Source organism: Camarhynchus parvulus, chromosome 2 (genome assembly GCF_901933205.1).
Source record: "Camarhynchus parvulus chromosome 2, STF_HiC, whole genome shotgun sequence".
Lineage (NCBI taxonomy): Eukaryota > Metazoa > Chordata > Aves > Passeriformes > Thraupidae > Camarhynchus > Camarhynchus parvulus.
In genome coordinates, this window is record NC_044572.1 from 81,153,966 (window position 1) to 81,179,216 (window position 25,251).

Consider the following 25,251-nt stretch of genomic DNA (forward strand, 5'->3'; position numbering starts at 1 on the left):
GGTGAATATTTTCAGGTCAGCCACCTGAAAATATTCTCACCATGGGAAACCTGCCTGCAGACTAACCTGGCTTTCAGTGCACAGTCTGTTTTGCAGATGCTGTGTGTTATCTTGATATCTTGTAATGTGTTAGCATGGGTGAATTGAGATTCCTTGTTTTTATGTTGTTTCCTGCTTTTTTAATCTGGCATTCATTAAAACCTCTATTTTCAGAAGTACTAATCTCATTGAACTTCCCACTTACTCCAAATGCAGTTGCAGCTGACTAAAAAAAATCAAGCTTTTACTGCAGTCTCAAAAATGGGTGGGTGTTTAACTTCAAGCAGATCTGGTAACAGTCAATTTAGTGTAATTGTTGTAAACAAACAAAGAAATGTGAAATAAACTTACCGGTAGGAAAAAACAGTTATTTTGTATATACCACCGTGTCTGATTACTTGAATTAGGAAAACTTGCATTTGATGAATTAAGAACTGAGGGAAAAGCTATCACAGCATCATCCAGGAAAAACTAGAAAAAAAAATCAACATATAACCCATTAGCATGACAGCTGTTTAAGGTCAAAATAGAGAACAGAAATGGGGAAGCAGAGAAAGCTTTACATGTAACCATTTAACTTTGGTATTTCACTATTTTTTGTATTTTAATTTGAAATAGGAAAAGGAAGATGACATACCATGATTACTTGTTCCTGCATTCTCAAACAAAAACAACTGTGCTAACCTTCATCTGACACTTTCTACTTGAATAACAGACAAAAGGCTCTTTGTTGTATTACTTTCATATATCAGAAGCTCACACACCCAACAGACAATGAAGAAATAAACTCAATATGAATAATTCCTGGATTTACCTCAACAGAATGTCCTATTTAAACAAAAGAAGAATTAAAGAAAGAATATGGAGTTATTACTGAAGTTGATACAATAATATCATAATGCTGACATTAATACCAGGACTAATATAATTGAAACTGAAAAGTGGATCCAGTTATCTTTTGGGGCATCAAATTCAGCCAGCAATTAAACAGGAAACCAACGTGATACAGACTCCCTTGATGCCATGATCCAGTGCTTTCTTAACAATTTAGATTTTGGTGACTATGTTTATTCCAGTAGTTTGATCTCAACATTTAAGCTGTTTCTGCATTTAATCACCATTCATGGCCAGTTTGCTTGTCTTTCTTCTTGTCATAATCTCATCCTTTAATTTTCATATAGCTTCTTCCTCTCCCTAGTATTTAAAGTCCTAATATTTAGTGTCATCTCAGGCTTCATTGTGCTCATCAATTTTCTTGTTTCTTCCCTGAAAACAAGCTCTTCATTCCCCCAGTTTGTCTAGTAGTCACCCTCTGTACATATTTCTTTCAATTCAACCTTCTGGGTGACCAAAACTGCCAACACACTTCCCAGATTTTATCAGCGAGTCATGTAATAGCACTAATACAATTCTGCAGAAAGTATATTCTCATACAACCTAGAGTCACAGAATTTTTAAGGTTGGAAGGGACCTCTGGAGATCATCCAGTCCAACCCCCTGCCATGGCACAGTCACCTAGACCAGGCTACACACGAACGTGTCCAGGTGGGTTTTGAATGGCTGCAGAGAAGAAGACTCCACAACCTCTCTGGGCAGCCTTTTCCTCCCTCAATGTAAAGAAGTTCTTCTTCATGTTGAAGTGGAATTTTTTGTGTTTTAGTTTTTGACCATTGCTCCTCATCCTGTTGCTGGACGCCACTGAAAAGAGCCTGGTACCATCCTCTTGACACCTGCCTTTGAGGTATTTATATGTATTGAATAAATTGAATATAAAAACTGAATTTATATATCTAGAATGATGCTCCTTTGCTCACAGCTACAAAACCTTAATAGCTCACTGTATCTCATGCGGCTGGGGCTCAGACAGCTTAACACATTCTGCATGTGGACATCACCCCAGCTATTAACATCATGCTCAGCAAATGTAAGGTAGCCTTCCTTCATTGGGACTCACTTAGGAAAATGCAGTTCATACTTACCATGAGTTAAAAGCAGTCACATGGATGGTTATTGTGATTCAGCTGAGCTGACATTAAACCCACCTAATCAATTAAATTCCTGAACTCATTGCCTATCCATGTGATGAGTTTCCAACATGTATCAGAATTTCTTGTCACTAATCTGTCAGACCAACCATAATCTTGAACCTTTTACTACTAAATTTCATCCTAGTTCTTTTTATTTTCTCAAATCCATACCTGACTTTTTCCTTTCTAAAATCCCAAGCCTTACCTCACGGACACTGACTGTCACCTCAATTTATTAGTTTCATAGTCCCTCTTATATACTAAATATGAAAATCCACTCAGTGTTGACCAGAGTAGAGCTCCAGAGATCACCTCCCTCTCACACACTGTTCCCTGCAGGTAGTCACTGAGTAACCCACCTCTAAATTCTTTCTCCATTTCTGTCTTTAAATATTGTTACAGAGGAAACCTGAACTGCTTCACTCAGAGCAACTAAATGTGGGTCAAAATGGTTTCTTGATTTACTAATGTTAGATCTGGTCAGTCATTCAGTCACAGTTCTGGACAGCCAGGTCTTGGAAACTTCCAAGGACAGAGAACCACAGTCCCCCTTGGCAGCAGTCAGCGCTGCTCATGCACAGTGACTTGTCTTACCTTTCTAAAGACTATCCAACCTCCCATGTCACCACCTGCGCTGAGTACCCTTTAATATGTTTTATAGCTCTGCAGAGAAGAGTCTGAAGCCATTCTCTCTCTTAAATCCCTTCAACAGAAGTCCAAGGTTGTGGGTTTGCAAAGGTTATCAATACGCCACCTACTACCAACACCAAGCTGGCACTCACCTTGTGTTTACGCAGTTGCACTTTTGGATTCCCTTGCTTTTCCAACATAACTGTGTATGTGAAACTGCATATAATTAACCTGCCATCAGTGAACTACAAAGACAGGATGAGTGTGGAATCCTCTGAATCTTTTCCCCTCAGGGAAATACCCCACACTGCTACAGATGAGGATCAGAATCAGAAATAGAACAGATAAACCATGAAAACAGACCCTACAAAATGTTAATGAACACCTACAGATTTTGAAGCATCCTTCTAGAACTGATCCCAAAGAACTCTAATGACGTGCACATGAAGAGAGTTACATGCACATCTGCCTCTTCCCACAGGATGTGTGGGTGAAATGCACACACTCCTGCTTCTGGGAATGCAGGTTTCCCTGCTGACACACTGCTGAAAGGAGATGCAGGTACTCTATGTGCACCTGTGCAGCTCCCTGCAAGCTGTCAATGCACATGCTGGAGAGAGAGCCCTGCAGGTTCCTGTGCAGGGACAAATCTGAGCAGTGGTCCCTGCTTGTCCCAGCCTGTGCTGTTGCCTGCCCATTTGGCAGGCAGCTCACAGTATCCGACAGGCAGACTGCTCTTGCTGGCTGAAGCAGAGGTGTGATGCCAGAGAGGTGACTTATTACAGTGCCAAAATAGTTTTTTGACAGTCATCTGTTTCCACTCATAGCTCTCTGCCTCCTGTCACACATTTCCACATTGCCCAGAGAGGCTGTAGAGTCTCCCTCACTGGAGATGTTCAAGAGCTGTCTGGACACAATCCTGTGCCGTGTGGTCTAGGATGACCCTGCTTGAGCAGGGAGGTTGGACCAGATGACCACTGTGGTCCTTTCCAGCCTCATCCATTCTGTGATTCTGTTTCTTTTATTCTTATTTTCACACTATTTCCTTCTTTACTTAAGGATTTTCTGAAGTTGCTTGGTTACTTTTTAAGCCAGCTGCTGTTCACCTGCCTCTTTTGACTGGAACAACTTTGGACAAAAGCCCTTCAGACAGCTTTGAGGATTTACTCTCCCTCCCTGCCCCCAGCTATTTAATAAGTTCTGTTAACAAGGGCATTTGCCAAGAGAACCACATCCCTCTAACAGTGGATACACTTTTTCTGTAGACATGAAATATTTAGTTTCAGAATCCCACTTTTTGCATGTCCCCAGAGCAAAGATTATATAACCTGAAGAACTCAAACACAATTATATTACAGAAAGACATATGGCATGCATATTTATATATGTTAATTTAGATTAAAGCATTTTAATTTGGGTTTTGAACCTTGCACAAAGCATTTCTGACCTATAAATGTTACCTGCATACACATAACACAGTATGAAAGATGGTATACCTATGCATATATTAATAAATATAAAAAGGAGAAAAAAAAGGATATGGAAGTGTTGTCACCTGCCATGAGCCAAACAACACTTATTTCTGAATGATGTGTTTGCACTTGTCTTTCTTGTCTCTCATCAGTTACCTACCTCTGCTATCATGCTTTGAAGATACATATTGTTCTTCAACATAGTATTTTTTGTAAGAGTAGGTTCAGTCCTACTAAGCAGTCACACCCACACAAATGACTCAAATGAAAGCAGTATTTTTTATGAATACCAATGTTTGCCAGGGAACGTCTGAGCATGCTACCATTACGTTCTTATTTTAACTTCATATATTCTGACAGTGTTTTCTTTTCTTGTGTTCACATTACCTGCAATCCTCAGCTGTGAGTTTTCTGCCTCACATAATGAAAACGCCTGCTTTCAGTGGGAGCCATGTGGTGACAGTCCCTCCCCCCAAAACATGGGATGAGCAAATTAGAGCATCTCTTTTGTTGTCTGCAAACAACATAATACACTAGTTTAGATCTCATTAGAAAAGAAGCCATCCTTCTCACTGAGGTATGAAAGTACTTGGGTGTAGAATGCATATCACAGCTTCCTTTGAAAAATGGCAGTTTGTCTGGCAGTTGAGTCAGGACTTTTATTCCCAGATCCTCACAAGAATGCCCCAAGAACAGTGTGAAGAATGACAAATTCCAGTATCATTCCCCCTCTTCCCAAACTCAAAAGGAGAGGTTTAAGGACAGCCTGAAATGCTAAGTTCTTACCAAGACTATTATGCATTTTTTTACCAAATAAAGGTGATGCTGAGATATTGGTAAGTTGTGAAAGGATAATGAAAATCCAGAGAGTACTGAAATGCATTTAGCAGAAATTTTAGAGCATTTTTCCTGAGTTAGTACAAGGCTTCTTAACATCAAAGTGTTCATGCATCTGTGTTATTTGGGGTCTTGTGGCATAAATGGACCAAATTAAAGTTGCTCAATAATTTCTTTTTTATGAAAGTTTATGTGCCAAGTGAAAATGCGTAACTGTCTTTGTGCAACCATGTATTCAATCCTTAGCCCTCTGAAGAGGCAATATGTAGTGGCAAGTCACTGCCTTGCTCAAAGCTCCCACCAACAGAAAAGATGAGGAGCCTGCTGGCCCTTTACAGACTTAGACAGCATGATTTTTGTATTTGACAGATATGGTGAGATGATCACTTGTAAAGGCAGTGACAGCATGACTCTACCTCTTCCCATACCTTTGAAAGAAACCAGAACTGCTGTAAACATGATTTCAGAGCAGTATCTCACCTGCTAGTGCATCTCTGCTAATCCAGTATACCTAGATTAATACGATTTTTTAAAGTTCCTTAAATCCTGGAATAGATTTGTGACTGGGCCCTGCAAGTACCACTTTAATGACACTTCTTCAGCTGTGCTTTCTCCTTCCAGCTCCATGGCCAGGTCAACCTCTAGAGAGTGTCTGTTTATTCTTCTCAAAACACATGCATTAGGCACCCTCCAAAACAGGGTCTTCAATGTGCCAGGCACTGTGGGATGTATAATTAGAGTGTATCTTCCAAGAAGCTTAACAATTAAAAAATACAAGTTCACCAACAGAGTCAGCTACACTAACAGGAAGATTTATTAAAGAAACCAACTTTCCACTATGAGAATGAAAGCAGGTGTGATTAATTATTTGTCATTATTTGAACACAGGATCGTTCATGGCTTAGAGGGGGCCAATACTTGCATCATTTAAAGCAGCTTGGGCTCACAGATGTGCAATAACCAATGGAGCAAAAACACTCAAACCTCTCTCAGTATTCACATTTCTAAACACGTGTTCTTTGAGAGGAAACAGTCCAGTTGCTAAAATTCACTGGATGAAAGGACAGGAAAACAAGCAATGTTTAGAGAAGGGCCACAAAGATTATCAGAGGGCTGGAACACCTCTCCTATGAAGACAGGCTGAGACAGCTGGTGTTGTTCAGCCTGGAGAAGTCTCCAGGGAGACCTTAAAGCACCTGCCAGTACCTGAAGGGCCTAGGAAAGATTGGGGCAAACTTTGTAGCAGGGTCTGTTGTGACAGGACGAGGGGTAATGGTTGCAAACTAAAACGGGATAGATGCAGACTAGATATAAGGAAATATATGATGAGGGTGGTGAGGCACTAGAACAGGTTTCCCAGGGAGGTGGTGGATGTCCTATTCCTGGAAACACTCAAAGTCAGGTTAGACAGGACTCTGAGCAATCAGATTCAGTTAAAGATGTCCCTGCCCATGGTGGGGGGAAGGGAGTGAACTACATGACTTTTTAAGATTCTTTTCAAACCAAACTATTCAATGAGTCTATGATCCTGAATCCTAAAGCCGGTAGTTAGCGTAATTAAGACTTAGTGGGACAGTACAAGCCTGAGATCTTGTTGCTTGTGCCAAGAACCATTCATGTATTTGAGGCAGAAGTCACTGAAACCAAGAGCTGTTGCAGGACTCTTTTGTCATGCACTATTCCTTGAGATCTAATGAATCCCAGAGGATGATAAGGCACAATAATTTGATATACTGCCTGCAGTCATTCATTCAGTTTTCAAGTATTAACCCTTCACAATCATGCAGTCCTACTGTCTCTCTGGGCCTCCCGTATTGCTCCATGCAGGATTCTTTCTCCTGATCAGTTTAAGGCAGATCCGCTTGACAAAAACAGCTTTCCTCAGCCACTGATAGATGTCCTGCTGTCTATCTAGCACCAAATCTAATGCTTACCCTCTCCTTTCAGCTCAGAACTATTTGATACTTATGTGACATTAGCTGGTTTTTAACTTCCCTTTGCTGATCAGGGCTACACGTGTCTCAAACCTGAACAAGAGATTTAGACATCCGCTGAAACAGCCAATTTCAAATAAAATTGCACCCCCACTCTTCTCCAGGCCTCCCTCTACCATGAAGACTGAGTTTTACTTGGCATTTTGGTCTTAATGATGATTTATTAGGTGTGGCATGGTTAGACACTCTTTATCTCCATTAAATCTTAATGGCTACATTTTGCCTTTTGCTACTGAAATGGCTCATGGAAGTAAATGCAGTTAACGGACTCTGCTATTAAGTACATGTTGCTTGGAGATATAATAATGATACTTCAGAGTCTCTCCCACAATTTGCTAATGCAAAATTCACAATCACATTTAAAGTCATTTTTGCTAGTCAAACTATTAAGGTTTAATTTCAAGGTGGGAATTGTACTTAAAATTACCATCTCATGAATATCCTGGAACATTATTATTTGTAACTCTGTAACATTGCTTATAAGGCACTAAGACTTTAAAATACAGCCTATTAGATATTACTGTAACATTCAGTCCACATAAAACTGGACATGAGCCAATAAAATTAAAACCTTTCTCTAAAAATTATGTACAGAACAACTCCTTTTGTTCTGCTAGAATGTCTTTTACTATTTGAAGGCCAAGTTTGAAGTGGGCTGTAAGCACTAGTAGAACTTTAGTCTAAGCAAAAAACAGTCACTGACTATATCTCCTTTTACATTTTTTTACTTAATAAATAACCATACGCATGAAGCCTAAATCAATGTATAATTTAAACCCAAGTAGGTTCTTTCTTTTCTTCTGATATATTTACAGAGTTTAAAAAAAGAGAAAATCTAGCCTGATCTTCATTTTACAAGTTACTAAATCTCTGAGGTTTTTGCTGTTGTATAACTTTTGCATGGCTAAAGGTTATAATTAAAAAAGATTTCAGCTAATGGACAATTAACAGCTTTTTGGAATAATTGTTTCCATTGCTAACTGCTTTCACTGATGAAAAGTCAATTTATATTCAGTTTTATATCATTTTCAGCCACTGCTTCTTTGAGTTCCTCCTCTCCCACCCTTACACACTAAATTCACTTAGGTGAATTTTAGATTTTGGAAATGGAATTGGTTTTGTGCTTCTCTCCTCTCCTTCAAACAAAGCAGGAAAAAGAAAGAACAGAAAACCAACATTAACAAGACTAGAAAAATTTAACAGTAAAATAGAGAGAACACTCTACCAACGATTTCAAGTGTTCACATTTAAAAGTCCACATTACATCATTTGGACAAGTTTAGTACTTAGTGTAACAAATGATTGATTAAGGGTCCCTTGAAATGTGGGAAAACAAAATAAAACAGTGTAGGCATTATCAATCTCTAAATCCTTTATAAATCCTAAGTAACAAAAGTACCAGCAACTCAAGCAAGCATTAGGGTTGCAATTTCAAAAGCACTGAACCTCACTCACTTGAAACGTGAGTATTTATGCATTGATGTTGTGATGAAAACATTGCCTAAATAAAGGTTAGAGTTCCCACTTTGCAGATGCAGAACTGAACTGAACACTTTCACAGGTTTACAAACAGAATCCACCTTAGCCAACAGGGCAAAACAAAGGAAGACTTTTGATCCCATGTACTGCTCATCCCATTACACAACAGACCTTTCAGACTAAATGAGATCATTAAGATTCATGCTTTAGGCAAACTAATGACAGATTTACTCTATAATTGCTTACAGATTTACTCTGTAATTTACTCTATAGTTGCAAAAGAATAATAAAATTACATAGATTTTCTCTGCTAGGAGAGAAAAGCACATGTTGAAGTCACTTAAATAAACATAAGCCCTAATGAATTTGTAGGTCAGTACTTTTGAAGTTTTGACATAACTTTGAATTTTTTTCTTATTTAAAAAAAATCAAGCATGTGAAACCAATAATGTATACATTATGATAATTTTGGGGTCAGCAGAGAAGCATCATAAAACTGAATAAAGCTTGGTTTGTTTCACACAAAGTCTTCCACAAATCCTGTGCGGAGATACTTCATTCTCTCAGCAATGCTGCTTTTCTAAGCGATGCACAGATGACTAAGGGACTTATGCAATTCAACCCTGAGATTTAATTGTTTTCTGTTCATTATAAATAATATTTTTCTTTAACAAATTTAGCCAGGGTCTGAGCTCTTGTTGAGCATCCTGTTTGCAGAGGTCTCAATTATACAGTATGTTTTGTTTTGCTCTGCTTTACATTTCTGTCTCTGGCAATTACCACGCAGGTTCCTGGCATAGCAACAGGCCATAAATTTAACATCTAAACAAATACTGAATAACAACAACAACAACAAATCTTAAACGGATAAAAAACAGGAAAAAATACCCCTTTTTCCCTTACCATGTTGAATACAGCCATGGTTAATATTATAGCAGTGGTTGTCAATGTAAGAGTGATCCTTGGCCAAGGACGGTTTGCAATTATTCCAGATGATTTCAGGATCCACAACAATGAAGCTGATGCTTTCTTGCTACATTGCTAAGTGCAAACAGTTTGGAAAAGAGAAAAAAAAAGATCTTTAGTATATTTCATTAGTATAAACAAGGGTATAATTAAGATATCTCAAGACTGAGAGCAGTAATAATCTTACAGCATTGCAGAGAACTATTTAACTATTATAGTCTCACGAGAATGACAGATCATGATTAAACATGAACAGAAAGAAAAAATTATTTAAAATATCTGCCATATTATCACTTCCATTAAATAATTATAATTTGCAAATACTTTACTAAATATTCAATACATATTACTAATAATAGCAAAATACAGAGCTGACAGCAGGGTCGTTACATTTAACAGCATCAAAACCTTGAAAATGAACTGACCTGCCTTGACTGAATTGAAAGAGTCATGTTTAGTAGCCTCTGGAAACTTCAAAATGTAAGTAATGACTCTGCAAAGTCTTTGACACAGAATAAAGGCTAGGTGTATCCCTGGCAGCCCACAAAACAGGAAAGCTTTCAGGCTTTTCTTTCATCTTTTTGGAGTCTTATTTGATAATTATTTTAAATGGAAAATAACTCAGCAAAGCAAAGCAACCTTCCCTAAAACTATCCAGAAGGCAAATAAGCATTTCATAAAAAAATGGATGTAAAATTTGACACAAAAATATTTAGCAAATAGAAAAGTTTTCTTGTATAATGAGAAAAATTAACAATAAAAAAACTCTGACTCATTTAATCTGTTTCTAAGAAGACATTGCAAAGTCTCCATTCATACATGCATAATGCCTAGAGGTACAAGCGGCTCACAGAGAATAAACAACGACTTGTGACACATCCAATAAACATTAATTTTCCCAAAACTTTAGCAATGAGGAGATAAGGTTGCCTAGAAGCATCTTGTGCCCTTTCCAAATGTCAAACTCAGTTTCATGGAAACCCCTGTAAAAAAGGCAAAGAAAATTTAAGGAACATGACAATCCCACAAAAATAATTGTTTTTTTCAATGTGCGTTTTCTATTTACTTAACATTATCTAAGATGGCTTTGCATATCGTTTGCACCCTTGCCCCAGTCATCAGCAGAGATACAAGCTTAAAAAGTCTCAAAAATGGGAACTCAAGCACGAAAAACTACCAAGCATAGGACTTAATTTAGAGCCCTGATCTATTAGTTCAGGTTCAATAGCTATGGCACATCATGCTAAACTACACCACTACCCTACATGTGGAGTGCATTTTGCATGACAATCTTTATCATGCTGCACATAAGTATTTTGCTCCTAGTTATACATTATTCAGAGAAATCCACTGTATATGCAGAGCTTTTTTCCCATATTGTTTCCATTTATGACAGGGAGTTTAGCATACTGAATTGGACAGATTCTGAATTCAGTTCCAGGAAGGCCAAAACAATCACTGGAATCTTAAGGATGGACAAAAAAAGGGAAAATATCAGGCAGCTTTTATATAAACATTACTCGTCTCCCTTACTAAAAACCTACCCAAAAACATAAACTCAAAGGATCTGAATTTTTGAACAAAAAATTCCCGTTCAAAAGCCTTTTTGAATTCCTCAACCTTGTTCTTCAGTCCTAAGTACATAGCAAATTTCAAGATAATTTGAAACCACACATAGATTTTACAAAAGTTTTGTCATCCCTCCCACTTCAATGTAGTAAAAAGCACAAAGTATTGATTGCTGCTGTTGCTACAGAAGGGAAGTGTTCTGATGGATGCAGGGAATGGATCTGAGTGAAAATGAATCATTCAGTTATCTGTCTAGTCTGCCTTAAACCCAATTAGTCAGGGAGCATGGACTTATGGCAAATTAAAACAGTCATGAAATCGTGCCCTAATTACTCTTTACCTTTATTATAGCTCACCTGGAGTTTTACTACAACTTAACCTACATTGTTCTGTGATTTTCTTGGAAATTTAAAAGCAGCTGGATAAGTTTAAATTGCATTAAACACAGAAAACTAGATAAGTACACTGAGAAAGTACTAGGAATATAAAATATCTAAGAAGTTTTATATATATATATTTTTATATATATATATATATAAAAATATATATGTAAAGCTGTACACTGTGTTCTTTCTGAATTACATTACATTACATACTGTTCAAGGAAAGCCTTTAGGATTAGAAATTCCAAGAAAATAAGCTAATGATGGAAATAAATTATATGGTCTAGACAAGATATAATGTATTATGAATTTTACAGGGTTTATGCAGTGTGATGAGAGGATAATCAAATCAAACACAAATGGTGATGATCAAAAGGGCAATGACAGTTGATGAGTAACATCATCAACAGAAGCCACTGAATTTGCTGCTTCTAAGATGACTGAAAGAGGTTGCTGCAGTTATGATTTCTGATGGGAAACCTACCAGGAAGCTTCAATGAAAAAATCTTCCTTTCCAGGATGCCCTGCCTTTTCAGGGTGATTCCTGCTTAAAAGGCTAGCAGGCTAGCACAGGATAGGTAATTTTGCTAGTGGGCAGAAACTTGGAATTGTGTAAAACACGATGGTATATCTTAAGGGCATTGTGGGTGTGTGGAAAACTTACATGGCATTTAGGGGACAGGACACAGGAGAGGAAAGGAAGGCATAAATGTGGATCAGAGATGTACAAATATAGGTATATGGTGACAAGAAGGAATGAAAGGAAATGGATGCAGGTGAACAATTCTCTAAACTAGTCTATTGCATATTGTTATTAAATTCTGCCTCTAACCATCCTCTCTGTAAGTGCAGTCCTTATTCTGAGCCTGCATGTGTGTGAATGGCAGCAAACTTCATGCTGGGCTAGAGGGCAGGGGGCACAGGATGGGTGCCACTGGAGAGAGATCATGTAGGGGAGCAACTGAGGGTGTCATGAGCTGAACTGTCTCAGACCAGTCCCTGAGGGGACACACAGGGTGTGTAGGGGAGTGTGTGTGTAACCACAAAGCAAATTCAAACAGAACTGGTTAGCAAGCAGGAGATCTACATTTGGAAAGACCCAAGGGTTGAGCTAGTCACTTTGTAAAGGGGTAGGAGCCTGGGTGTGGATATTGTATTGACTAAAATTCCAGATGTCAGACCCACGAGTGAAAGCGTGCCTGTGAATGATGGCAGTCAGGAAGTGTATATCCCATCAGACCTGATCCTCCAGAAAGAAGGAACCAGACCATCAGTGTAGATGAAGTTTACATGAGTGCTGCATGTTGTTACATGGGTGCTGTAAGAGAGCTGTTCTGTCCATGGATCTCTGTGGTTGGTCCTCTGTGTACGGTATATGCCTGTATTCCTATTGGGAACACATGCCCAGCCTCACTACAGGTTGCACCTCAGACTTCAATGGGAGTGGGACAGGAGGATCCCCTCCCTGAGTTTTGAATTCCATCAAATTTTGCTTCAGTGGGTCAGGAAGGAGCATTTCCCAGCTCCTGACTTCCACTGGGCCCAACAAGCTCTAGCAGCCCTTACTTTCAATTTCAAAACTTGAAAAACCACGGCTCAGTAAAAAACGCAAAACAATGTTGCAAAAAAGGTGCTTTTCTGTTTTAGTAGTGCTACAAAATGTAAATTGAGTTTGCTCGTATGAATTTCTGTTATTTTAATTCTGAGGATGAAATTAACTTTCACACAGAAAAATCTCTGCTGAACTCCAGTATCTAAATACAAGAATGTCAGCATCAAATGATAGTGACTTTTCAAACTTTTCTACTTTAACATCAATAGTTCCAATTGTTAAATTTGAACTTTCTTCAAGTATTGAAAGTAATAATTGAAAAAAATTACAGTATAGAATTGCTGAGACTACTTAGCAATGCCCATGCTGAGAACAGCATGTATTGCTGAGAACTCCCTTTGTTTTCAAAGTGCCTGGAAAACAGGTACAGGCTTATGTAACTTCTGTCCTAAAATGCCTTGCAGTAATTCCAATTTTTCTTTGCTTACAAGATTTTTGAACAATATCACCTGACCTTGCTAATATATTTTAGCAAGAAGGAACTTATTGGACTGATTTTCTACACTTCTCTAAAAAAATGTTTTCCTGATATCATTAAGGGAAAAAAAAAGGCAACTTTATCACTTAGAACAGGTCTGGAAAACAACATAAATTTCAGGAAACAATATATCATTCAGACAATGTGATTAATAAATAAGAGGGATTATTTCCATTGCTCTTCCTAAAATTACAAGACACTGATGGCTCTAGCCAGAAGAACAATGTGAGTTATGAGTGCAAATTTAAAAATTACGTTCTAGGTAGTTATTTCCACTTGTGAAACAGAAGCACAACAGAGTAATGTATTTCTTACCAGTCTGTTTAATGCACAGCTCTGAGTTCTGGAGGGGGAAGACCCCTGTTTATTTGGCACATCTGCCCTTCCCACCTTATTTGTTAAGCCAGTGAGAGTGCTGAAAGGAAAACTTGTGACAAAACCCTAAAACTTTTAAGCCATTGAGTAGATATTCCTTGGAAAACATGAAAAAATACACTTTTGAATAATAATTCTCTGTGTGAACAACAGATTTGCTGAAATTTAATTTCACTTTTGAGCAGTACAGATCCAGCCCATATGTAGTCCTACTGCAGCAGTTCAGTACTGCTGAAAATCTGGGGAATCCCTGGAAGCAGAACTGGAGGGGTGGGGGTAATCATTAAAACCACTCTTAAAAGCAGACTTAGGCAGGTTTATTTTGCTGATTCCATCATACATTTTTTGTTGTAAATGTTATGTCTCCTTTGCAATTTTCTGAATAAAATGGAGAATGAGATTAAAGAAAGAATCAGTTGTTGAAAGCATGCAAGTTGGACAAAATATCAGATCTCAGTAGCATTAGAGAGTATCACGGTGTTTATTCTAAGTGGAGCTTGCAGAATATGGTTCAGTGTTTATCATTTTCTGACTAGAAATAATAGGTATTTGTAGTATGAGAGGTGACTAATGTATTACCTTTTCATCTGAACATGTTAAATCTGATATGACAGCACAGCATGATAATGAGTAATAACTTATTTTGAATATTCAGGACATTAAAAATGTATCCTGTGTTGTCTTTCCACACACAAAAACCTACTTCAGCATTTAATTAGATGAATGCTGTCTTTCTGAGTGGATCAAGGAACTGGTGCGAGAACTGATTGTGACAGCTACGTTGTAGATGAAAGACAGTGTTTCAAGCGCTGTCACACTTCTTCACATGCTAGTTGAGGCTGGAACATCTTCACTGAAAACTTCTTATTTACAGAAAGCCACTGAATCAGATTTTCTATAGGTCTATTGTTCTTCTTTTCATTTTGCATTCAAATACAACTTGATATTTTACCAATACCGATGCTTCAAGGAATGTAATCAAGAAAAACAAAATTCAAATTTTTCTACATGCTTGTTTTCACTCAGCGTTGAAGAAGACACCGAAGTTCAAACCCAAAGAACTTGCTGACAGCAATTGCAGTCACCTATGCTTGGAGAAGGGAGATTTTGCTAAACAGACACAAGCTTTTACTTCACATACTTATCAATGCTCCTAATGTTGACAAAAAGGACCAAAGTACTTCTAAAACAAGTACTGTAACATCAAATTTTGAATTTCATGGTGACACCTGTAAATCTAAGCCAGGAATTTTGAATCTTACAAAATGCATCCAGGTGAAAGGTCTACTCAATTTCTACCTCATGCAAGTGACTGGACAAAATCTAGAATCCTGAATAAAGAAATAACAGCAAAAACTAAAGTCAGCATCATGTTTTTAATTTCACCATACTTTACAGTGTTAATTATCTTTTACAATAGGCCATGTTAAAATGGCCATGTGGTTCACTTCAGCTGTGTCATTCAAAGGAAAGAACACGTCAGTGATCCAGGCTGACCTGGAACAGAGGCTGGACAGAGTTAAGAAGGAATAAAGTAGGTATTTATTAAAAGGCCTTCAAAGGATATACCTTGGGCAATACAAGAGCCTGGCCATAGCTCTACCCAAGATGGACCCAAGATGGATGCAAGATGGATGATCGGTCACAAGTTTTCACACTTTTGTAAGTTTTGGTCCATTTACATACTGGGGTTAATTATCCAATTACAGCTTCAGGTTACGAAGTCCCATCTTCCCAATTTGCTCTCAATTTGCCATTGTTTACACTTTTTGTGCCCCAAGCTGTGACTATGGTTCTCAGAGTGGAAAAGGATTGTTTTGTCTAACTAAACTGTGGAGAGAACTTGCTAACATGCTATATAAAGTTCAGAGTAACACACTAAGGCAGTGCAGAATCTGAAAAATATGGAAACTTAAGGCATCATTCCCCCCCCATAGAGGCATGACAATGCCTTTACCTTGTTGAGTCTCTATTCTAAATGTCTGTTAATAATAGCTAATTAATAATAGATAAATATCTAACAACAGTGAATATCTAACAGTTAATACAAATATGCCTTTAGGCAGTCAGAGTTCAGCCCTGGCACTTCCTGTGCTGCTTTCCTCACTCAAGAAAACATACAATCACTGTGTTATATGCTACTTTAAGATGTTCTCAGTCCCTCCCATCAAGGTTTTAATTTTTCTCAGGAAATATTTAAGAGCCACTAGTTTTGAGAAGAATCAAACCTGAATGACGTTTTAAGGACAATGCTCAGGGCACTGAATTAGAGGAAGGATTTCCAAATGCTGCGTTCTAAATTGGCCAAGTCTCGATCTCCAAATGAGATTGTACCATCCAAAATGTGTCTCACACAAGAGGAGCTCTGATCTGAGCCCATATTCCAGCACTAGCACATCATAGGTATCAGCTCTCAGGTAATACATGTACAGTCAATTGAAAACAATCTGGATGCTCTCTGCTTTCCTGCTTTTTTAATAATAATAGGAAAAATTGTTTGTACACTAGGAAGCACACTTGGGTATTTGAAATTAACTTACAATCTCATCATGGGCAAAAACACTAAAGGGCAGCATTGCTGGATTTAAAGAATTATTAAAAGAGATTTTTTTTGGCAAAGCAGACATAAAGAATGTGGCTTTCACCAAGTTAGGAAATTCTTCAGCTGGCTTCAATCATGTAACTAATGTCGTAAACATGTAACTCAAGAAGCTTAGTAAGAAGAAGGGTTTTTGTTACTGAAGTCAGTACACATAACAATTCCTGAAGTCTGAACATGGTACTTAAGTAAGTGGTGATGGATTTGCTGTCATAGTGCCTCTGCTAGAGACTCATCAGAATGACTTTTAGATTGCTGAGCGTCTTTCATGGACCCTGTTGTAGGTGCCAAAGTGCCTCTTTAGGTTCTCCTTGCCTAAACATCCCTGTTTTAATCTTCATTTACAGGCAAAGCCTCACTATTGAAGAAATGAAAGGGCCTAGATCTTTCATCTACATCTGCATTAAAAGACACTCATTTCAAAGGTAAAATTCCAGATTGAAAATAATTTCCAAGTAGTGCTGGTGCTGACATTCCTCTCCTTACAGAGCTTTTAAAAGTCTTATGTGTACAGAGTAGTTATAACTGTACCTAAGTACCAATGCCAATTGCTTCAAAATGAAATAAAAACCCCTGAAAAAAAAAAAAAAGGTAAAGATCACTCTGTATGCAGCGATGTGATGTAAATAATATGCTCTCTTCTAGCAGGAACAGGGCTAGTTGTTTTCTGCTGTTTATTCTCTTGGTATTGTGTTCTTCTAATTCTGTGATTCAATTGGGCATCTAAGAGAGACTATAAACACATCCAGATGAGATGGCATTACTTCTATCTTCTCTGTTAACGTAAGTAGTCAAACAAGTTTGCAAGGTTTAAACATATGCAGCAAAAAAAACATTTCATAATAATAAAATGTTAGTGGCACAAAGAGACTGTCACATCAATTAAGTGCATGTATGTCCCGGGTAATGCAGATAGATTTTTGAGACAGTACTTGCAGCAATGCATAAAGAACATCTGCTTGAGATTAATACTTTGGCTAACTACCTCAGCTACTCCAAAGATCTTTCCTTCACATGTTTAGTATGGTTTTTTTTTCACACTGAATGCATTCTATTTTCCAATGTATCATTTAGGTACCAGATGATTGCTTCCTTGCCTTCACAGCAGGAGGTAAAACACATCTTACATTTATCAGGTCTGAGGCATTTCACATGCATTCTATGAACTCATCTTTTCAAGAAGATAAAGAGAAGAGACACAGAAAATACCTGAGCTAAAGGACAATCACTGTCCTCTATTCCTGCATCTGGGAAAGAAACATCTCAAGGAAAATTCAAAGAAAATATGCTAAGTTAATTAAAAAGAAGGGCTTACATTTAAAATATGAAAAAATAAGACAAAAAGGATCTTTATGACTAAAAATATTCATAATCTTTATGATTATGAGTATCTCTGAATACTGTGACTATTCAAAAAACAAAAAACATAAAGAAAATTAATAGGCACAAAAAAAATTTCGAATATAGAAGATATAAATTCCTTTCAAGTTTCAGGATATATGCCATTTTAGCTAGGACTGAGCAAGGTTTAATGCCTATGGGCAAATGACTGTTTCTGTGAGAACTGTCAGCTCTTCCTGTCCTTGGCCTGTTTGCCCAAGACCAGTAGGGGATGCCACAAAGTCAGGCTCTGGAAGTCTGTAACCTCCTTATTTGTGCTACTACAGTGCTACATTGTTTGATGGAAAAATTCCTGTTCTTCTCTAATGGCTGAATTATCACTTCACCCCAGACCGAGCTGGGCCACGCTGCAGTGCTGCTGAACAGCAGAATCAATTAATAAACTCAGAGTGAAACAGTGAGCATAAATCTATTCTTACAATATTGCAATTAAATTCCATAAGAGCTAGTAATTTTAGCATTACAGTCTGGATCGAGTTTTTTGTTTTGCCAATGAAATGAAAATCATACAGAGAAATTTGTTCAATGTTGGTTTTTGGGGGACTTACTCTGTGGTGGTTACAGCCATTTGTAACAGGTGAAGACTAAGAGTGCAAAGTGTCAAAAGTACTAAGACAAGCACATATAACACAGTGATACCCAGGTGTCCTAAACTGAACTTAGATTTTGCTGTCTTTACTGGCATTTCAGGTCCCACTCTGTAAATCTTGTAAGAGTCCTGTAAATATTTGACTGCTACTGCAAGTTTATGTACCAGGTTGTAGAGCTCAGGTTGGTGGTGAGGCCTGAGCCTGGCTGGGCACCTTGGGAACACCAGGGCAAGAGTGAGTCCAAAATGTTGGGCACAGAGAGGAGGAGAGAACACAAAGAGAGAAACAGAAGAGGGAGCCCCAAGGCTGGAGGAGCAGGCACTCCATGCTGGAGATGACCATACTGCAGCTCATGGAAGACCTGGGCTGGAGCAGGTGATGTTCCTGAAGGAATTGTGGCCTATGGAGTCCTTAAAATTGAGCAGGGTGGAACAGGGAAAGGAAGGAGTAGCAGAGAGAAATGTCTATGCATCAACTACTCTGCCCTACTTGTACTGGTTGACAGAAGGTAGAGGACTCTGGAGCAGAGGAGCAAAGGTAAATTTGGGAAAGGAAGGCATAATGGTGTGGCTTTAATGTTTGGTTTTGTTTCTTACAATGCCAATCTATCCTAATTGGCAATAAATTACATCAATTATCCCCAAGTTCAGTCTGCATTTTCTCTGGAAATAACTGGTCAGTGATCTCCCTGCCCTACCTCAAGCCATGAGCTTTCCCATTGCATTTTCCTACCCCATCCTTCTGAGTGAGGCAGAGTGAGGGAGCAGCTGGGTGAGCGCCTGGTAGCTAACTCACCACATTTCATCTCTTATGATCAGGCAGGCACAAAAAACTCTTGGGCTTTTTGGTGCATTTTTAGATGAGAGATATTTGGTGATTTTAAACTCTGTAATTGTGTGCAAGGGCATGTACACACAAGCAAATTCACATTTACTACATGCCTTCTATAAAGGAATCCAAAATGTACCTCTTTAGAAAAAGAGGTGTGAGAAAACCCCAAACAAACCCAAACTTATTCAGCCTTAGAATGATAAAGCCTGATTTCTGTTAACAGTGTCACTGTTGTGTGAAAACTCAGATATCAATATTAGTTTCTTTGAAATTTTAGACTTTTTCTTCTAAAATAACACATTTACAGTGATGGGTCCAATAGTGCAATAAATATGCTACCAAAATATAACATAGGGTGTCACTGTGGTTAAAGCTGCAAAACAATGCTTGGATTTTGACACAAAGGAAGAAATCTTAGGGAGAGAACAAGGGAAAGGAAAACCTACTGCTTGTTTTGTTAGCTGTTTCCCACCTTGTGGGGAAGACCTGGGTTCTTGTCACCTTAAGGTGGGTTCTTGTCGCCTTAGGAAGTACATCCATGCACATGAAGGAAAGACAACACTGCATCAGCTATGGTCATAACTTTCTGAAATCTTCTTAGCAGCATAGTTTCTGTATTAGAGCAGCTGAACTCACAAAGACATGGACATAAATAACTCCTCTTCAAGTTGTTTAGGTTAGAACATGACAACTGGCAAGTCATCAGAAATGCAATGATAGGTCTCCGTTGCTATTTACAGTACTTATTGTGACGCGGGCAAAAAGGCATTGAATATAGGTGTAAGATATTATTCAAGTGGCCCAAATCTACAACTCTGACTTGGGATATTGCTTAGCCATTTCTTTAAATGCAGAAAAATGTATTTGTATTCCTCCTAAGTAACACTATAAATAAAAGGCCCAGGAGAATGTATGCACCAGCATTTCTTGATGCCGTTTCATTAGCACCTCTTTTTCCTACTGGAAAAGGTTGGCTTTTCCTAGAAGGATTTTTTTAAAATCAGCTTATTCAAGAATTGTACTCTGACTTCATAATTTTATGCTCAATTTACTGTCAATAACAAACAGAAGTCAAGTATAACATTACCTGAGAACTAATTTTTGCTGTTAAGTAATAGCAATACATCTAAGACCTCACTCTAATGATTAAAAATATTTAGAGTATCGTTGCACTATATTTCAGATTCATTCCTGAGCAGTGGCAGCATCCCTAACTTATTGGAAAGGTAACTGAAATGTATATTAATTATATTTTATTAAAAACATGTCCTGGTTAATTACAAGCCTCATAAGAGAGAGAAATTATAAAAAACCTACTTCCTCTGGTTTTTTTTCTTTAACTACCTTGTCATACTGTTTTACTGCATACTGAAGTATTTGTCTTTCCCATGTGCTTTTTAAATAAAAGATCTTCCAGTTTTCTCTATATGAACTTATGCAAAGACAGAGAAGGAGAAGTGGGGATGCCATACGCAGATTGCATTCACTTACAAATCCTGAAACTCCTTATCCTTATTATAAATGAAGTTCTATGTTGGATCTATTTGAGAACTGAAAGGAGAGACATGCTGAAAGGCAAAATGGTTTGCTCAAATAATGAATTACATTTTTAAATTCAGCATAATATTACATACACTTATAGGTATTATAATAACACCTGGATCACACAGTGACAAAACTGGAAATTTACTAAAACATTTATATATTTCAAATGAAATTGTTATGGTGAAATATTCTTTAAACTCAGAAAATGGTCTTATACAATACTTAAACAAATACACAGTCCTGCAAATTAAAGCAATCATAAGATGAGTCACCTCCTGTAAGCACAATAGCAAAAAAATTTTTGAAAAGGCAGTCTATCAAACAATAATGAAAACCTCTCAGATGATCCAGTTTCATATGAGAAAAAGAATATTAGTGTCAATACAGACAACTACTGCATTGGCATTTTCTGCTTTTCAGATAAATCAGGACATTTTACAGAAAACCAACATGGACAAAACAATGTCCACAGAAGCCTGAGTATGCAAATCCTTCTTTCTTTAACTGGTACTCTGCAAAGGCAAAGTGACTTGGCAAAATCAGAACACGTTATTTCAAAGAAACCATTAACTAATGGATTAGATTTCCTTGAATACCTACCAAAAGCTGTCCAGCGAAACAGATAAACAAAATGAAGGAAAGAAAGAGAAATGCAGCCCCAAATGAAATTCCAAGAATAGATGTTCTAGAAGAAAAGGAAAACAGGTATTAATTTCTTGGTTACACATTTGTAACATGACATTTCTTTGTCTATAATACTGATGATATGAAAAAGTACTAAGTGCAAGCTGCAACTTCCAAACATCAATACCATGAAAAACCAATTCAAACCCTCACCTGAATGGCAGGCATTTCCCCATTTTGGCATTTCCCCTGCCAATTTCTCAATTCAGGAATGCTTGAATTAAATTACCTCTGACTTGCAAAGTTACTACCATAAGAAGCTAATAATTTCCACATGTATAAAGACAGAGTACATTAAGAGAAGCAATGCTTTGTTCTGTTTTAACTTTAGGAAGCCTGCATTAAAGATCCTTGTTGCTTTAGCTTTTTGTCGTTGATTTTATAATAATATAAGAGCCTAACAGACGTACAAAATAAACTTGCTGGTGGTATACATTCACCCCTAAAAGGCAGAAAACTGCACAGGTCAGTGATGCCCATTTTCAGTGTCTTGCAGCAGAAGCTGTGATGCTGATCACCCTTACTCAATGCTACCATTCATCCTTTTTCTTGTGTGTTATAAATAGGAAGGTCTAGCCAAAGTAGCACCCCTGGATACTCAGTAAACAGGGATTCAGTAACAATCTGTGCACTCCTTCATTCATTCATTCTGAAAACGTGGAAATCCCTCTATAGGAACACCACAGTAGAGCATAACTGCTCCATCAGGCACCATGTAAGAGCTTCTCAGCACATCTGCCTAGGGAAAGATCCAGTGGAACCTAATTATTTTTAATGAATGCCAAGAGAAGACCAGAAGCTCTGGATCAACGGAGTTGTTTAAGCATGGGACCTAGATGCAGTTATGAAGTCTCTCACCTGAGTACCTGCTTTCAGGTTTAACCCCAGATTTGACACTTTTACAGAATTAAAAAATATTTCTCAACTCCTTTGAGCCTCAGCAAACATCTTACCTTATCAGACATTACATGCCAGAAATATTAAGAAAACATTTTGATCTGTTTTAACAACAGTGTTATACAAAATATTTTCAGGAAAGAACAAAAAAGCATTAACATCACCAACCAATCTGATGTCATTAAAAGCATTTTGGAGAGTAATTGATGAACTTCCCTTCCAAACATTCAGAGAACTTGTTATATATTAAGTATTAATCATCAGATTTTAGGCTGCATCAGCACAGCTGATGAAAAACAAATGACTGGGAATTCATAACATCTATTAATCATGAAATAATACTTCTTTAAAAAGTCATTTGAAGATCATTATTGTTTATGAATACATGTTCTCCAAGATTTTCTCATTCAGACTGAGACAGTAAGCTGTACATCACAGCATTTAAACTAGTTTCTATTCTTAGGAATTGAAAAATCTCATAAGCACCAGAAGAGATGAAAGAAAAGAGAAAAAAAAACTAGGAAACTAAAAGCGGAGCCAGTTAGGAGAGAAACAGGTTTATTTTTTACATATGCATAAACACTTCCAATTCTGTATATCCTTAATTAACATTCAAAGAACCTTTCCTACATTTCAAAATATAACTATTCTTTCTCTGATATGAAGAATACAATAGAGGGGCGTCCACATCTTAAAAATGGCTCAACACAAGAATAGCCTTATCAGTCAAGTTTGGAGTGCATCCTTTTAGCAGAAGAAATGAAGATGTTTGAGAAACTGGAGAGCAAGGGAAATAAAATTAACATGGCATAAAGAGAGCTTATGCAAAGAGTACTTAATCTCCCGGGCAACAGGCAAGAACAAAAGGTCTTTGTAGCAGCTTCACATAATCAATGATGTTATTGAGGGAGCACAAGAATTACACAGCAAGCTGAACAGGACAAAGAGAAAAAGACTCAAGGTAATAAAAAGTGGTATCTTACAATCCAGATTTTAGTGGTGAAAACAGAGCAAAAAACCCATAGTATTTTTGCTCCCCACACCCCCTTCTTATCTGGGAACAGCAAGAGTTCTGTTTCACTTAAGCTAAGACAAAATAGTTTCAAGGTGCTCCTAGAAGGAAAGAAGTGGGCTGAAAATGCTACAAAGAGAAACAAAATGCTAAAAATTAAGTGTCACCATAAACAAGTCTCATTTGAGGCAATGACCATAGGAAAGCCATAATATGATTTCTTTTCTGTCACTGAAACAGTAGAAAACCAGTACAGGTCTTTGCAGTAAACTAACCTTGCTTTTGTTATGTATGGTTACCAAATGCATTGCATTGACAGATTTGGGCAAAATATTTAGTCAGAGGAGCACCTGAAATTGCCTAAGCCAGGTAAGTTTTTACTTGCCTCCTCTACACTTCAAGGAATGGCCTCATTCTGCTCTCTGCTACAGTCCCCCACCAGAAACCCAAACAAGACAACCCTTGACCATAAGCTACAGAGAGACAACTTAAAAGTGAGGAAACAATACAAGAACTTTCCAAGCTTCAGGTAGTTCCATGTCAAAAAAATTTATGATCTTTGCTAAACTTGCATTTTTCTGATTTCACTAGGAAACATCTGCTTTGGACAATTCATTTTTATCAGAGGTACGAGATACACATAAATATAATTTTTTTCCAATCTCGGTAACTATTTAACTGAAAACCAGAAATTTATTGGTGAAGATAAAGATATTGAAAAATGCAGAAAGATATTGAAAAATACAGAAAAGAATGTGGTTTTTTCCTACAATTTTGTAACTTCTAGGAAAATATGTGACTTTTGGCACATGTCCTTTAATGCAGAGCATTTCCTTAGCTTGTAGATAATTATTATCTATGTTCTGAACAATAGGACTGCAAATTCTCTCGAGGTGATAAAATCACAATGAAGCCACTGCAACTGACAATTATACAAGCCAATACTGAATTCAGAATCTTTTGGTATCTAATAGAAGCTATTTATTTCTTAAAGGCATTGATACTTTCACTAAGCTATCAAAAGATTCAATAGCCATGGAGACCGTATGGCAGTTTTAATGTTAAAACAGTATCAGTTCAGTTTTATAATTCCACTTGAATTGTTGGTGTTTGTTTGTTTGTTTTAATACAGCAGAAAAATAGTTAGTAATAATGCTTTCCTTTCACTTATACCATCTTATGTCTTCCGTGCCTGCTTTCAGACAAACTTTCTAAGTACTACCTCTCCTATGAAGAAATTCAGTTGTGCCTGATCAAAATATAATGTGAAGGCCTCCTGACCATGACTGTTAGTTTGGCATGACTCAGGAACAAAGGACACAGTTTTTTGAACACAATGGTCTCAGAGAGTGAAGACTTGGGAAGAATCTTAAATGCAGCCTAAATACAATCCCTTACTTGAACACTACGAGAAGTATCTCCTGTTCAATAGAAATATACTTCCATCAATTCATCAGTCTGTATTTCAAAAAACCAACAGTACCAATTCCATGCTAGTACAAATTCTGTTTGCTTAAATAAAGAGTGTAGGGTTGCTGTGAATTAATAGGCATACTTCTCACACTTGGTAAAACAAGAATTCTAGAGAGCTACCACAGGCCTGTTCCAAAGAAATGTAATGGTAAAGATTTGCTTTCATTTAATGCCAATAAAGACCTACTCCTCGTCATACATTTCACCCCAAGATATTGTTTTCTTGATTAAATTTATAACTACCACTTTGTGTAAAGCTTATTATTAAAACACCACATCACTTTACTAACCCCAAGAAAATTAAGACATTAATAAATTTTTCCAGCATTGAAAAAAATGTCTGGTTATTTTGAAAATA

General features: G+C 37.4%; 1 protein-coding gene across 1 annotated transcript in view; it reads right to left on the reverse strand.

Moving 5' to 3' along the window:
- The window catches only part of ADCY2 (adenylate cyclase 2), a 203,206-nt gene that overhangs the window by 24,469 nt on the left and 153,486 nt on the right, over positions 1–25,251 (reverse strand). The window contains exons 15-17 of the mRNA XM_030944238.1: positions 21,428–21,512; positions 9,382–9,519; positions 391–510 (exon numbers count right to left, since the gene is read on the reverse strand). Of these exons, the coding sequence (XP_030800098.1) occupies positions 391–510; positions 9,382–9,519; positions 21,428–21,512 (343 nt within the window). The remainder of the gene's footprint in view (positions 1–390; positions 511–9,381; positions 9,520–21,427; positions 21,513–25,251) is intronic.